Source organism: Eptatretus burgeri, chromosome 5 (genome assembly GCF_056783735.1).
Source record: "Eptatretus burgeri isolate ZD-2024b chromosome 5, Ebu_testis_v1, whole genome shotgun sequence".
NCBI lineage: Eukaryota > Metazoa > Chordata > Myxini > Myxiniformes > Myxinidae > Eptatretus > Eptatretus burgeri.
In genome coordinates, this window is record NC_140965.1 from 4,862,191 (window position 1) to 4,877,190 (window position 15,000).

Consider the following 15,000-nt stretch of genomic DNA (forward strand, 5'->3'; position numbering starts at 1 on the left):
GAATGCTCCCATGCCTTCCAGCAAATGCGATTCTCGTCCATACTGAAAGTTTCGTCTCAGAACGTTCCAGCATCTTCACGAATCTCACCAGGCAATTTACAGTACAATACTGCCCTGTAAAGTCATAATTAGCTCATTACATCAAGCAGTTTATAATACAATTCACCGATATGTGCTACAGCAAACGTATAACATGTAACTGTCAATTTTACTCGTTCATGGTTCGGCATTTACAAATGCTTATCCACAAATACCACAACATCTAGCTTTTAATTGACACACAGGCTGCAGTGAATCAGTTGAAAGGGGATACAGCTCCTGTGATCTGTGACATCCATGCTTAACTTCTCAAAGCTGGTGGTAATGTTTTGCTCATGTCATTACATACAGTTCTGTGCTCTGCCTGGAACACAGGCATCATCCCAACTGACTGGAAGAGGGGCATTGTTGTCTCTCTCTGGAAAGGGAATGGTGATCGCCAAGACTGCAACAACTACTGAGGTGTGACGCTGCTCTCAGTGCCGGGCAAGGTCTTTGCTCGGATAATTCTTGAGAGGGTTCATCATCATCTGCTTGAGCACCAGCATCCAGAGCAGTCAGGCTTTACACCAAAGAGGTCAACGATTGACCGTATCCTTGCTCTTTGGATCCTCACCAAACGCAGATGAGAGTTTCGGCAGGGGCTGCTTGCAGCCGATGTTGATCTCTGTAAAGCGTTTGATTCAGTGAATCAGGATGCCCTCTGGAAGATTCTCAGTCTTCATGAGGTGCCACCAAAACTGATTAATCCAATTTCTGAACTATACTCTGGTACTGAGAGTGCTGTGAGGTGTCCCCCATTACATGAGAACGTCCCCCATTACACAGTCAGCCAAGGCTTAACGTGTGTGTGTGTGTGTGTGTGTGTGTGTGTGTGTGTGTGTGTGTGTGTGTGTGTGTGTGTGTGTGTGTGTGTGTGTGTGTGTGTGTGTGTGTGTGTGTGTGTGATGGGGGACATTTTTAGATCTGTGAACCCCAAACATAGAATCCTCAACCGAATAGTCAGTCAAGGCTTAACTTTTGTGTTGGTGTGTGTGCGTGCGTGCATGCATGTACATCAGGAAGAAGATAATTGGTTTAGGATTGTTTATTGGTACAGTTAGGCTGCTCCTGGTCACTTGAGAGTTGAAATTCTACAGGGTTTCCATATATCTTACTGGATTGTGAATTGGACAGGCGACCGTGATGGGCCATGACATGTAGGAGCCATGCTGCTGCTGTTTCGATCATAGTTTCTGTGAAGTCGGTATATGATGATAGAAGACAGCATGATAGAGGAGGGGAAGGAGTTAAATATTCTGCTGTTTCAATAAGCTAATTAAGAAATATGTAATGATCAGTGTGGGATTGACCTTTTGCTTTTGTGAGCTGCAGGAGGGGAGGACAGAGACTTGGGGTTGGGAGGAGGAGAGTGAGAGCAAAGATGGGCCAGAGATGGGAGGTTGAGGCTATGTGGGAGTGGTTGAGGACATGGGTTTGGGAGGGGGAAGGGTTCATATGCCTGGTGTTGGCTTCATGGTTAGGGTGGTGGGCTTGGGATCCTCGGATCCTGAGTTCAAATCCCACGAGGCTGTTGAATGAATACCAGGTGGGGTTGACTGCCTGTCATCCTTCCGAGGTCGGCAAAATGAGTCCCAGCTTGCTGGTATCCTGTGTTGGAGTGGCCACCCATCCAGGATTGTGTCCAATAACCAAGGAGACTGCTTAGGCAGCACCAACGCTCTGCACAGAGTATGGTCCCAAGGGATGGATGGATGGATGGAGGGGAGGGTTCATGATCTCAGGTTTGTGAAAGGGGGGGCGGGAGGATGTGAGGACTTGAAGTCACCATTTTTCATTGTGTAGATGTTCTGTGGGTCACTATAGTTGCTTATAATGTGCTAAGTCACCGCACTAGCTGCTGTGATCCCACTGAATAAGTAGATGCTTGGCAAGTCATTGTAGATTTTGATTTCATACAAACAGCACAAAAACTATATTATCTCGATTACCAGTCGTAGCTTTTTCAGGAATGGATTAAATCAAATGTTTTGTCCTATTTTCATGTGCCAAATAGCTCTTTGACATAGGCAGTGTCTTGTAAGGGCTTTTTATGCTTATCCTCGACCTCTTATATTGGAAGTCCTCGTCCAACCAACTCTTCCCCAACCTCTCACCATCCACCTCAAAGGTATACATATGTACACTTGTGGCCAAAAATATTGACACCCTTGCACTTTTTTCAAATAACTCACAATTTTCTCTAAAAAAATAAATTGAAATTGACAAAAGTATTTTGTCTCCACGATTCTTGATTTCACCGTTAATATTACAGAACTGTTGTTTTTGATTTAGAACTTAATATAGTAGTGAGGCAACTTAGCTAAATATAGCATAACAATTGTGCATTTTGTGAGGAAAGCACCAAATTTGGCACACTAGTAGCCTATCATATTATGAACAGATTTGGATATTGGGCCATCTCAAATTCAGCCGCTGATGGCTGTGCCAGCCATTTTTCACTGCCATCAAAAATTTTGAGATGGCCCAATATCCAAATCTGTTCATAATATGATAGGCTACTAGTGTGCCAAATTTGGTACTTTCCTCACAAAATGCACAATTGTTATGCTAAGTTGCCCCACTATATCCTTTTAAATCAGAAAATAAATAGAAATGGCATTGACAACATTATTGACACTCTTGACTTAATATTTGGTATCATGGCCTTTGGACAAAATAACTTCAGTGAAGCACTTCCTCTAGCCATGAATGAACTTCCTACACCTCTCTACTAGCAGTTTGGCCCACTCTTCTTATTCAAACTGCTACAGTTCTCCAATAATTGAAGGGTGCCTTTCCCCAACTGCTGTTTTCAGATTTCCCCCACAGGTGTTCAATGGGATTTAGATCTGGACTCATTGCTGGTCACTTCAGAACAGTCCATCAACATAGAGATGATGTGCTTTACCAAAAAGCTCTAATTTGGTCTCATCTGCCCACAGGACATTCTCCAAGAAGGATTTTGTCTCATTCAGGTGTGTTTTGGCAAACTCCAGGCAGGCTTTCTTGTCTCTCTCAGCAGTGCGGTCCCCCGGGTATCCTACCATAGAACCCCCTTTCATTGAGTTGGCGTCGGATGGTGAGTTGAAACCATCGTACCTTGTTTCTGAAGGTCAGGTTGAATCCTTTGGCAGTTGATTGAGGTGCTTTCTCCACCATTTGAACAATCCTTCGCTGCAATCTTCGATCAAGTTTCCTCTTGCGGCCACGTCCATGGAGGTTGGCTACAGTGCCATGGTCCTTAAACTACCTGATAACATTGCGTATGGTGGACACAGGAACATCAAGGTCTCTGGAGTTGGACTTTTAGCCTTGAGATTGTTCATGCTTGGCTACAATCTTGTCTCTGATCTCCTCAGACAATTCTCTGGTTTTTCTTTCTTTTCTCCGTGCTCATTGCGGTACACACAGTAAACAAAACAGCAGAATGACTCCTTTTCTCCATTCAAACTGGTTGAATGAGTGATTTTTATATTGCAGGCACCTGCAACTCACCACAGGTGAGTTCATTTCAGAAGTAAAGGAGAATCACCTGCTTGAAATCTAATTATTTCAAACGATTTCTAAAAGGTGCCAATAATATTGTCCGGGCCATTTTAGGATTTCTGTATGGAATAAGCTAAGATTTAGTAAAAAAATAAAATTTCAGCTTTTTTTTTGTTTTGTTCCACTGCAAACCAAAGTAATACATGTGTGGATAACAAAAGATATTTTAATTTCAACAATTTTTTTTGAAAAAATGGTGCATTGTTTGAAAAAAGTGCAAGGGTGTCAATATTTTTGGTGACTGTGATTGATATGCAAGATTTTTTGACCTCAAGAACATCAGGTTTGTCATGAACTGTTTCTACAAATGAGATAAACAAGCCGACGGCATGAGGTATTAAAACTAGAAGGTAGTTGTTTTTGTTTTTAACCAATTGTGGCATTCTCGGCAGGTTTTGGTTTTGTAACGTTTGAGAGTGAAGATGTGGTCGAAAAAGTGTGCGAAATCCATTTCCACGAAATCAACAACAAGATGGTGAGTGATCACTTATTCTGACTTCTGATAACATCAAACTGTCGACCTGTGATTTTGCATGAGCAGTTATCAAACCTGTTGGCTATGTTCATGTTTGAGCAGACATCTGACAATCTGCCAAGGTGGGAGGACTCCCAGCCAACCTTATACCATGTTTCCTCCATTGAACATTTTTTTTTCAACCAGCTCTTGGGAGGGGTGCTTATTGAAGGGAACATCTTGTGTGATTGACGGTTTATATATTTTGTTTCTTTAGCGAACTTCCATTTTTCTTCACACAGTTAAGTCATTTATCTCATTCGCATACTGATATACATCACATTAAATTAACTCGATGGAGTCATTGCTATCATACATTGGCTCATCGGTCAAGACACTCAACGGACTGAGAACACAACACAACTGGACTCAGCTCAACGAGCGGAGGGATCTTGCATCTGACTGCCTTGCTTCATCAGCTTTACAGCCATTTGAGGAAATGGAGGGGGAACAAACACCAGAAACAGACTTAATAAGATGCTACCAGGATTCGGAGGAGTGAGACAGGTTTGAGGGTTCAGACTTGAGATGAGAAAGATGTTGTTTCCTGACCCTTCTCAGGGTAAACGCACACTTGTTTCAAGCTTTGTGGAAGGAACTGAGATTGCCTTCCGTTGGATTTGCCTTCCATGAGTCGAAGGCAAGTTATTTCAGGACAACTGCCTCACCACAAGCTTCAGAGGAAGGGAATGACAACTAAAGATGAGATGGGATACGTCTGTGCATGAGAGAGAGAGAGAGAGAGAGAGAGAGAGAGAGAGAGAGAGAGAGAGAGAGAGAGAGAGAGAGAGAGAGAGAGAGAGAGAGAGAGAGAGAGAGAGAGAGAGAGAGAGAGAGAGAGAGAGAGAGATGTATATATATATATATATATATATATATATATATATATATATATATATATACATATATATATATATATATATATATATATATATATATATATATATAGATATATTTTTGAAAGAAACCCAGGATGAGTTGATGTCAGAGAATGTAGGGATGGGAGACCAGTCTATAAGTTTGATGGCTGCTTGAAGTCCCTGCCAGTTGGCCTGAGTAAAATGCCAGACTCGACGGTGCTGAGGTGGTTCTCCACTTACAGTGAGAGAGATGTTTACTTTGACAAGCATGTGGTCAGATGAACTGATTGGAGCAGAGGAAGAACAGGAGAAGAACTTCATCTGCTCTCCAAGGCTCTATGGCCTTGCATCCCCTGTTCTGTCTGTGCTATGTCCCCCTAATATTTCTGCAGGGCACAAAAAGTCTGCCAGCAAACCGCCTTCTGGTGAAACTGCCAAAATCAAGAATCACTGTTCACCTTCACTCATTCATTCCTCCTTTATTTCCCGCCTCTGGATCAAACTCCCACACGCGCTTCAATCCCACTTTTCCCTCCAGGTCTTGAAAACAGGTGTTCATCACCATATCACATCTTCCCCCATCCAAAACCATGATCTTTACTACCGCCATTAATCCATCCCAAACCCAACTCCTTCAAATTCCCTATTTCTTTCCTGAAAATCCCTGTTGTGTTCATCTTGTTTACTCAGTGTACCTGGCACCATCCCTCTCTCTTCCACAGATCTCCTGATGTCCCTGTTTCCAACTGTTGTGCTTCCCTCTCTCCCCCTCTTAGTATCCTGCTTCCTTTGTTGTATGTTCTGTGTGTTTGCTGTTATATGAGCCTCGACTAAGTATACAAAGAAAAATAGGTTGAAGGGGTCTCAGCAGTCTTCAGGGTGAAAAGGTACATTCCAATTGTACGTAATTAATTAACAGACGTACGTAATTTATAGACACAAAAAGCATGACACACACACACACGCACACACACCTCATTCATTTATAGTAGATGCTGTTAGTTCTGCTCTATCCTGTTCGTTGCAAATTTGATGGAGTAGTGATTGCTTAAAGGGGAACCCAAACAATTTTTTTTTCTTCTGAAAACCATTGAGAATTGTCTAATTTGATTAATCACGGTCTAATTTGAAGGGAAAATTTAAAAAATAATTTTAAGGGATCGAGGGGAAAAAAAAACAAAATGTCGAAAAAAGCCTTAGTGTTGTTTTTCGATTTCAGCAGTGGTGTCTCACACTAAAGCCATATTGATCCTAATGGCAGTTTACAAAGAGAAACCGTGCATGTCGAGCTCGGATGCATTCCGATGCAGATTCCACAGTCATGAGCAACACTGAAGGTTCTCAGAATGCTGAAACTGATCTGTGGGATTTTGAAGAAGCTGCTGTCTGGCCACTCTCCCATAAAGCCTAGATTTGTGAAGTTCTGCAGAGATTGTTGTCCTGGCAGGTTTTCCCATCTCAGCCTCGGAACTCTGTAGTTCTGTCAGAGTGATCATTGGGTTCTTGGTCATCTCTCTAACCAAGGTCCTTCTTGCCCAGTTGCTCAGTTTGGTCAGACAACCAGCTCGCGGAAGAGTCTGGGTAGTTCCATGCTCCTTCCATTTCATAATGATGGAGCTCCCTGTTCTCTTGGGAATTTTAAACACTCTAGAAATTGTTTTACACCCTTCCCCAGATCTATTCTATCTTGGAGTTCGACGGAATTCTACGGACAATTCCTTGGACTTCATGGTAGAGTTTCTGCTCTAACATGTACTCTCAACTGTGTGACCTTACATAGAAAGGTGTCTTTCTTTCTAAATCATGTCCAAGAATTGAATTGACCGCAGGTGGACTCCAATAAAGTTGTTGAGACATCTCAAGGATTATCGGAGGAAATTGGATGTACCTGAGCTCAATTTGGAGTGTCATAGCAATGGGGTTGAATATTTATTAACGCAAGCCTTTGCAGCTTTTCATATTTAATTAATTTGCAAAAATTTCTGAAAACATGTTTCACTTTGTCATTATGCGGTATTTTGTGGAGATCGGTGACAACAAATTTAAACTAAATCCACTTTAATTTCAGGCTCTAACACAACAAAATGTGACAAAAGTCAAGGGGTGTGAACACTTTCTGAAGGCACTGTATTACTCGAGCAGAAATACCAATCATCACCCAACAGCACGGACACCGTGGACAAAATTGGCGATGAATGCTTTGTCCTACCGTCACGGGATGACCAGCTGTCTTGTATGTTTCGGGATCGTCCCATTTTATACTTTTCCCGAATGCCATTTGTGTCCATGCCGTGTCCCACTGTCATCTCCTTGAAGTGTTGATGTCCCTGCCCAGTGGATGGGGGATTTTGAATGGGGGGGAGGGGGTGGAGAGAGGGTGTGAGTTGGTGGGGCTGATTGTGGGGGTATGGTGTGTGTGTGTGGGGGGGGGGGGTAAGTTTTAGCGTCCCAGGTCAAATTCTCTCGGAGGAGTAGATGATGCATACATACTTTTTCTCCACTATAAATACAGTGGTTTATTTGGTTTGTTGAAATTTGTGTTGATACTAGGCAATTATTTTCAAGTGCTCCTGTGATAACTGTCGGGCAATGGCAACAGGTGTTTGATTCACTGCTCAAATCGTCCATGTACATGTCCTGGTAGCTGTGTAGAGATGGTGTTAGTTTTAAGCGACAGCTGTTTCTTTTGCTTAATCATGGGGATGGTCTCCTCTCTCAATCATGGCGGATAACCACAAGATACAGTCATCTCTGTTGTTCCATAAGTGCTCTGTCATATGTTCCGAGCGCAAAAGCGAATATTTTGTAGGCCCCATCCACACTCGGGTATTTCGGACAAACCTCTTCCAATTTCTGGCAAATTTAGGGTGTTTCAGCCATTGGTGTAGCATAAAACCATTTCGGTTTGTATTACTATACAAGCACGAAGTACGCATATACTCGGCATATTTGTGGAAATTCGTAAATTATTTGACTTTGAGTTAAATCGTACCGCGATGTAACCCATATACAGTACGGATCTGGTGGTCTACTTCCGTGTGTGACTTCCAAAGAAGATTTCACCTTTTAATCGCAAATTTACCGACTTTATAATTTGGAAATCGGAAAAAGATGCATCATATCTATTTTGTTGGGTGTCAAGGGATGGATTCGTGTTGAGGTGGTCTGAGCGCTTTGGTTCCCCTTTAAAGGTCCACAGAATCGGACCTTAAATTATTTTATTTTTATTTTTGATGTGATGTTGAATTTTTTTATATAATAAACAAAGAACTGAATGGGTTTTTTTTTTTAAATCCAATAATTTTTTAAGGCGTTATAGTGAAAATTATAAGGGCACTCGGTAGAGAGCATGCCTCTGCCCTGCAATGCCTGATCCACGAGAACATATCCGGCCCAATAAATTTTTGAAATATCGTTGTTAGCCCTATCTCTCAATGGTGAACAATCATTTTAAAAATTAAATAACTCTCGTATCCAGATCCGGATTTGGATATTCACCAAAATCGAATCAATTCGTCCTTGTCACACACCCAACCTGTCCTCCAGGTTTCGTCCGAATCTGTCCACAACTTTTTGAGATATCCTGCACACGAACAAACAAACAAACAAACAGACAGAAAGGAGTGAAAACACAACCTCCTTCACCTTCGGTGGTGGAGGTAATAAATCCAATCTGGCTGGTACCGCCCCTAAAAAGTACAGAAAACCTCCCATGGTCATTGCATCATCGATGTGATGTCATCACCAGTATGATTGCATCAGCATGCAAAGGATAATGGCCGCACAACTCGCTTCATTTCAGACTCGTCAGAAAGTAAATTTGACGAATACTTTTTGAGCAAGAATCCTCAGATTACAACGATAGTCAAAATCATGATGTAGAAGGTGCTTTCAGACCATACATGTATGAACCCGAGGTGGAAATTGGGGGATGACATCGTGCATGAAATTTCTGGTGTTAACAAGAATCAGGATGACGTCAAAGACTCGTCAATAACAACTAGTAAAGTCGTAAATCATAGAGGTAGAACATGGTAAATGTGCAGTTTTGTGGTATTTTTGAAACACTTCTCTGTAATTCTTATAGTAATGAGAACGATACTCAGGAGAGCACATACCAGGCTTAACAGTTTAAATTTGAATCCCCTTGATAGGCCGGATCTGCATCCAGACCTTTACCCAGAATTAATCAGCTTGTTCTTGTCACCGAACCAACTCATTCACCAAGTATGTCTTAATTAATCCACAACTTTTTGAAATGTAGTTTTGGCCCCATCACTCAATGGTGATGAATTACACGCATTCAATACATTAATGACTCGCGAGGTACACGTGCTATGCACGGGAGGGAGCTGGACACCCGGTTCATGAAGGGCTTGGGGGAAAAAATCTTCCTGCAATTGACCCAAACAGAAGTAAAGTGGGTAATATTGTTGCGGGGCCACGCGTCGGCCGCGAGCACGACCACCAGATGGAGCAGTAGAGTCGGCTCGACCGATCGCCCGGAATTCAGATCGTACTTCTTCGGAAAAGTCCGGAGTACGGGTCCCTTATTGTACCGAAGTTCGCCAATAGAGAGACCACGTGGGGTCGGGTTGATTGCCAATTTCAATTTGCCGAAATACCCACGTGATCCAACCTATGGGGGAAATTCACCCTCGACGGCTTCCGTACTGAACGAGCCGCTTAGCGTACTCGTTCCGTGAGCGATCCGAGCAGTATGATCGCCGAGATCCGTCGGTCCCAAATATCCCGTTACAACGGCAACGGCCTGGCTAATTTCCCAACACGCAGCATGCTCAGTCAATGAAGGAATGGACATGAACGAGTTGAAACATTGAACAAATGGGGGTGTTTATTTACAATGAGGGGGATGAGGGGAGCGCATAAGGGCAGAGCTAAACCGAATATTAATGAATGCATGTATTATACAGGCAAAAAGCACTTATACCATTCACTACTTAGCAGACGGGCCCACGGACACACACACGCACACACACCCAAAGAATCGGACCAAATGGTCTTTATTTGGACCTCCTGCCCGGAGGACAGTCGGGCTGAAGACCAGGGTCTGTCTTGGACCTGTCCACCTCGTGTGGTCTTCAAGCTGACTCGGTCCGGCGAGAGGCGAGCCGAACTCGGATACCGGCGAGCGACCCTTGCTGTTCGTGCGGGGACTGGCGTCGCTCGAGCTCTCGATCGTGATGAGGAGGACAAAGACGACAACGATGACGACCAAGACCAGCTTCTGCCCAGGCTCCAGACCAGCTCCTGCGGCTCCTCAGGCTCTCTATCGCAAAGACGACGACCAAGACCAGCCAGACAGACTGCCTCTCCCGTTTGACTGACTCCCCTTTTATGCGCTCAGGCGCAGCTCAACCCCTCCCCCACTCGGCGCACTGCCCAGTGCATCGCTGGGTGGGGGCATGACGCCTGCCCCACTGAGCACGCAGACAATCCGGGAGCAGAGGGTTGTCGTTGTTCTCTGCAGAGCTGCAGTAATCCGTTGCTGTCGCTTGTCGTTGTTGATGGTGTTTACAAATAAAAGGAAATCCTAACTATCAAAAGTAACTCACAGCGCACGAACATTTATTTACCCATTAGACAAGGGAAAGGAAGCTATCTATAAAACACATACCGATATAACTGATCTATAGGACCTGTATGTTGTGTGCGATAGGTTTCCAAATTCGCAACAATATTTCTACGATGTCACAATGGCGAAACTACAAATGCCGAATCCGCGAATGTCCTGGGTGGAAACCCTCACATAATTTCCTCATTCTGCTTTCACTTCAATCTCTTTATATTTTCATTCCAAACAGCATTGTTCCAATCGCAAATTAATATTACACCATTAATATAACAAAATTAAATATTACAAACACTCGTGAAGTAAACGAGGAGAAACGCTGTTCTGAGGTTAATTCTGGATCGGGAGCAGCTTCGTACAGATCGAAACTCAAAATCATAATTGTATTGAGGTATTTATGAAATGTCCCACCCACCGTAGAACACCGGCAGGGACCCCAAAACGTTCCAGACAAGGTTTGGCGGGGCGAGCCCCAATGAGGGAGTAGTTTGGTGACGGATGGACAGACACTCCTGCTTTATAATATAGAAATAAGCAATTCACTTTATTTCAATGCCATCATTGCTTTTTCCACAGATACTTAATCTCATTTGCAATTGAAAGCAATTGAACATATTTAGAAATGATTACATCACTCTAAGCGATTTGTCCAATGGCATCACCACAGGGATTCTGACTGCTGCCTGGTCTTGATGACATACATTGTGCAGTGTACAACCTTTACTTTTACAAATATGCTGGTAGTTCTTAGTAACTGAAAAAACAATGGGATAAATAGCATTCCAGGATTATAACAGGTATGAAATAGGATGGGGTTTTCTTTGAGTGTTATGTAATATTTTAGGGGGTGTGTTCCAGGGACGTGTGGAGGGGGAGGGGGGGGGATAGAGTTTGGCAAAAAATGTGCTACATAATTTTTGATTTTCCCTGATGAGTTTTTTGTGAAGCCAGTGATAGCATGATAGGGGAGCAGAAAGCGTTACATGTTCCGCTCTTTTGACATGGGAATGCCTGTTTGCTTTTATGAGTGGGAGGAGGGTGAGAGTAAAGATGGCACAACATTGGAAGGAGGATTGAAGACTTTTGATGGGAGGGGGAGGGGGATTTTAAGGCTTGATTGTGGAAAGGGATCAATGACTTAGCATTGGGAGGGGAAGGGTGAGGACTTGGATTTGGAAGAGTAAAGATGGGATAGAGTTGGAAGGAGGAAGCTGAGCCTTTTTTGTTGAATTGTCAGAAGGGTGGGTTGGGGTGATGCAATCGCCCTGCACGTAACGTGCTCATAAATCAAAAGTGATAAAACTCAGAAGTAAAAGTCAGACAATAATTATTGCAGGTTCTAACATGTAGACTCTTTTGACATCATACAGGTATCATCCTACATTGCGCACTGTTTCTGTAGACCTGAATGTTTGTGCCCACCGTGCCTACATGTGCGACCCATGCCAGCCCATCGGGGCAGGCGTCCGCAAATAATAGGCATTGAAATGTGAAAGTTGATTGTTTGCTGTCAAACTTTTCACAGTTGTTTTGGAGATTAAACATTTCAACATTTCATAGTTTTCTCTGTTTCTGTAGATTATCGATCTGCTTGGCATATGGAAGCTACACGTATATTAGCATTTACTATAAGCCCTGCTTACAGCTGTACATATGTCTGATCCGTCACGTACAAAGTTACTGATTGATTAAAGTTGTGACGTTCATGGTCGATACTAAATAGAAATGCTAGGTCATAAAAAACGCTACTTACCCTCAGTTTCTCGCGCTTTTCAGCAGCTGTTCTGTCAATTTTCTTCTTTTCCAATAGATTAGAGTTATCTGTCATCTTCGTGGGGATCGCATCGGCTTTCAATCACTTCAATTTATTCATCCCAAACTGGGAATACATGCCGGTGTCGTACGAGTTATCTTCAAAATGGACGCTGCAAATGAGGCTTGAAGCAATTGGGCCATGCCACTTTCCTCTGGTCAGTTTTACTTTGACTGTCCAAATTTTTCTGACAGCTGGATCTTTTGGGGAAAACTTGCATACTCACACCATCTTTGGTTGTATTTCTACAACCAGCAACAATGCATCTCAATGGCATTCTCAGTACTTTGTCAGAGTGTATGTAGGCTGCACGTAAACACAAGTCCCGAAGCAAAAGTATCCTGGAGGTGACGTAGCGGGTCACGTCATGACGGCATCACATCGCTGTATTTTGAAAGGCTTGGCCAATTGAGTGTTCGAGGACACCAAAAAACATTAAAATGTTCATTTGAAGATATTTATTCAAGAAAAAAATGACTTAAGTCTTAAGTAAGCCTTATTTATTCATTAAACCAAACATGAATTTCTGATTCTGTAGACCTTTAAGTGCAAACTTTGTTGGCTGTTGCTTTTCTTTTTGTATATGTGTATGTATATATATATACATATATATATATATATGTATATATATATATATGTATATATATATATATATATATATGTATATATGTATATATATATATATATATATATATATATATATATATATATATATATATATATATATATATATATATATATATGTATATATATATATATATATATATATATATATATGTATATATATATATATATATATATATGTATTGACACACACACACACACACACACACACACACACACACACACACACACACACACACACACACAATGGCAGTGAGGGGGAGGCGACATGCTTTACCGCCTCCCTCTTGCCTGGGACGGAAAGGAACCAGGGCTTCGTCAAATACAAATTTGAAGGCAGCGAAGACCGCTTCCGAGAAGTTTAATCTTAGAAGGAAGAGACCGAACCAAGTCAAAAATGGTAGCTTTGATGGTAATGAGGACCACGCACAAGGCGCCCGGAATCACGCCGTTCAATGTGCGTTTATGACATCCCTGGCCCTGCAGCTTGGTGGGATTTGTCATTTTCTGGGGATTTACCCCCAGATTTATTTATGGGGATTTACCCCATACTGTCGAGAATGAAAGCCTGAACTTTAACGACTACTCCTTACACAATTCCACCCGCTGAAGCCTGGAGAGGCCGAGTTTTGTGGGATCGAGACCATGTCAACTACAACTACTTCGATGGGAGTGAGAACCAAGCCGAGGGTGGCAGCTTTGTTGAAGACAAGGGTTGTGTATGTCGTGCCCAGAGTTGTGTCGATCGACGTGGCGTTTTGGTGGCAGCCTGCAATTTTGTTGGATTTTGCCGACTCCGTCCCACCAAGGAAGGATGAGACCGAGACCGAACTACGGTGGGATGATGACCGGTGGCAGCAGGGCGCCATGTCTGGGCGGGTGAGTAGGGCATACCCCAGAGGTCACATGGGAGGTTGCATGAGAAGGAGTCTGCTTGGTCCATAAGTCGTGGTTCTTGCTGGGTTGATGGATGCTTCGGGACTAGGAAAGACTCCATTCAATCTTGGAGACTTGCGAATGAAGATGACAACCGGTGGCGGTGGCGTGTACACGTGCACACACATACATGCACACGGACACACAGATATATGCACGCACACATGGAGGTGGCTACTTTGGGACCTGTGAGTTTTTTGTTCGACCTTCTGAAACCTGCATTTAGGGCATGAATTGTGATCCTTCACCGAAACGAAGGTGGATACTTTGAGTCCTGGGAGGGCTCCGTTCCATCTTCTGAAACCCAAATTATGAAGATACCAATGAAACGCACACAATTTATGCTCCTCATCATTTTTTCTTCACTCTTCATTGCTTTGTCTCTTTCCTCACTACACTATCTCTTTTTCTCCACTGCCTTTGTCTCTACCATGTGCCAGTTCATTACTTGATATTTTTCTTTCCGCCTGTACTTCGATCTGGTCCAAGTTTTGTTTTGATGCCTAAACAATGTCTTTCTGTCATAGGTAGAGTGTAAGAAAGCGCAGCCCAAAGAAGTGATGTTCCCTCCTGGCTCTATGAGAGGCCGTGCCCGTGGAGTTCCTTACAACATGGATGCCTTTATGCTGGGAATGGGCATGCTGGGTAAATTGTCCCACAATTCCTTTTCATCCTCTCTCCTTCCCCACCCCCCCACCCCACAACTCCCTCGCCACCTGTCAATCATTACCCTTCTCCATATTACCTCCTACTCCTTTTGCCACTGACTTTCCACATCTCTAAAAAAAACATTTGTTCAGACACCCCTTATTTTTTTTCTCATTTTATTCCTGTGTTTGATCCTTCCTCTTCTCTTCTTCCAAATCCTTTTTAGTTGATAAGATGTTTTATGTTGGAGTTGATTAAATGTGTATTTTTCAGTGTGTGCGTTACAGCCAGTTGGTCGCTGCTGGCTTTACAAAACCCAATACCTGTATTTGGGAATCACTCAGAGCATTCTTAACTCCCAGCAAGCCATTGTTGACACAAATTG

The 15,000-nt window shown here is 42.9% G+C and overlaps 1 protein-coding gene across 11 annotated transcripts in view; it reads left to right on the forward strand.

Annotated features, from left to right (window-relative positions):
* The window catches only part of LOC147025745 (RNA-binding protein Musashi homolog 2-like), a 203,108-nt gene that overhangs the window by 119,714 nt on the left and 68,394 nt on the right, over window positions 1-15,000 (forward strand). For all 11 annotated transcript variants that reach the window (XM_085880447.1, XM_085880442.1, XM_085880448.1 and 8 more), the window contains 2 exons: window positions 4,020-4,102; window positions 14,495-14,612. In XM_085880447.1, the coding sequence (XP_085736573.1) occupies window positions 4,020-4,102; window positions 14,495-14,612 (201 nt within the window). The remainder of the gene's footprint in view (window positions 1-4,019; window positions 4,103-14,494; window positions 14,613-15,000) is intronic.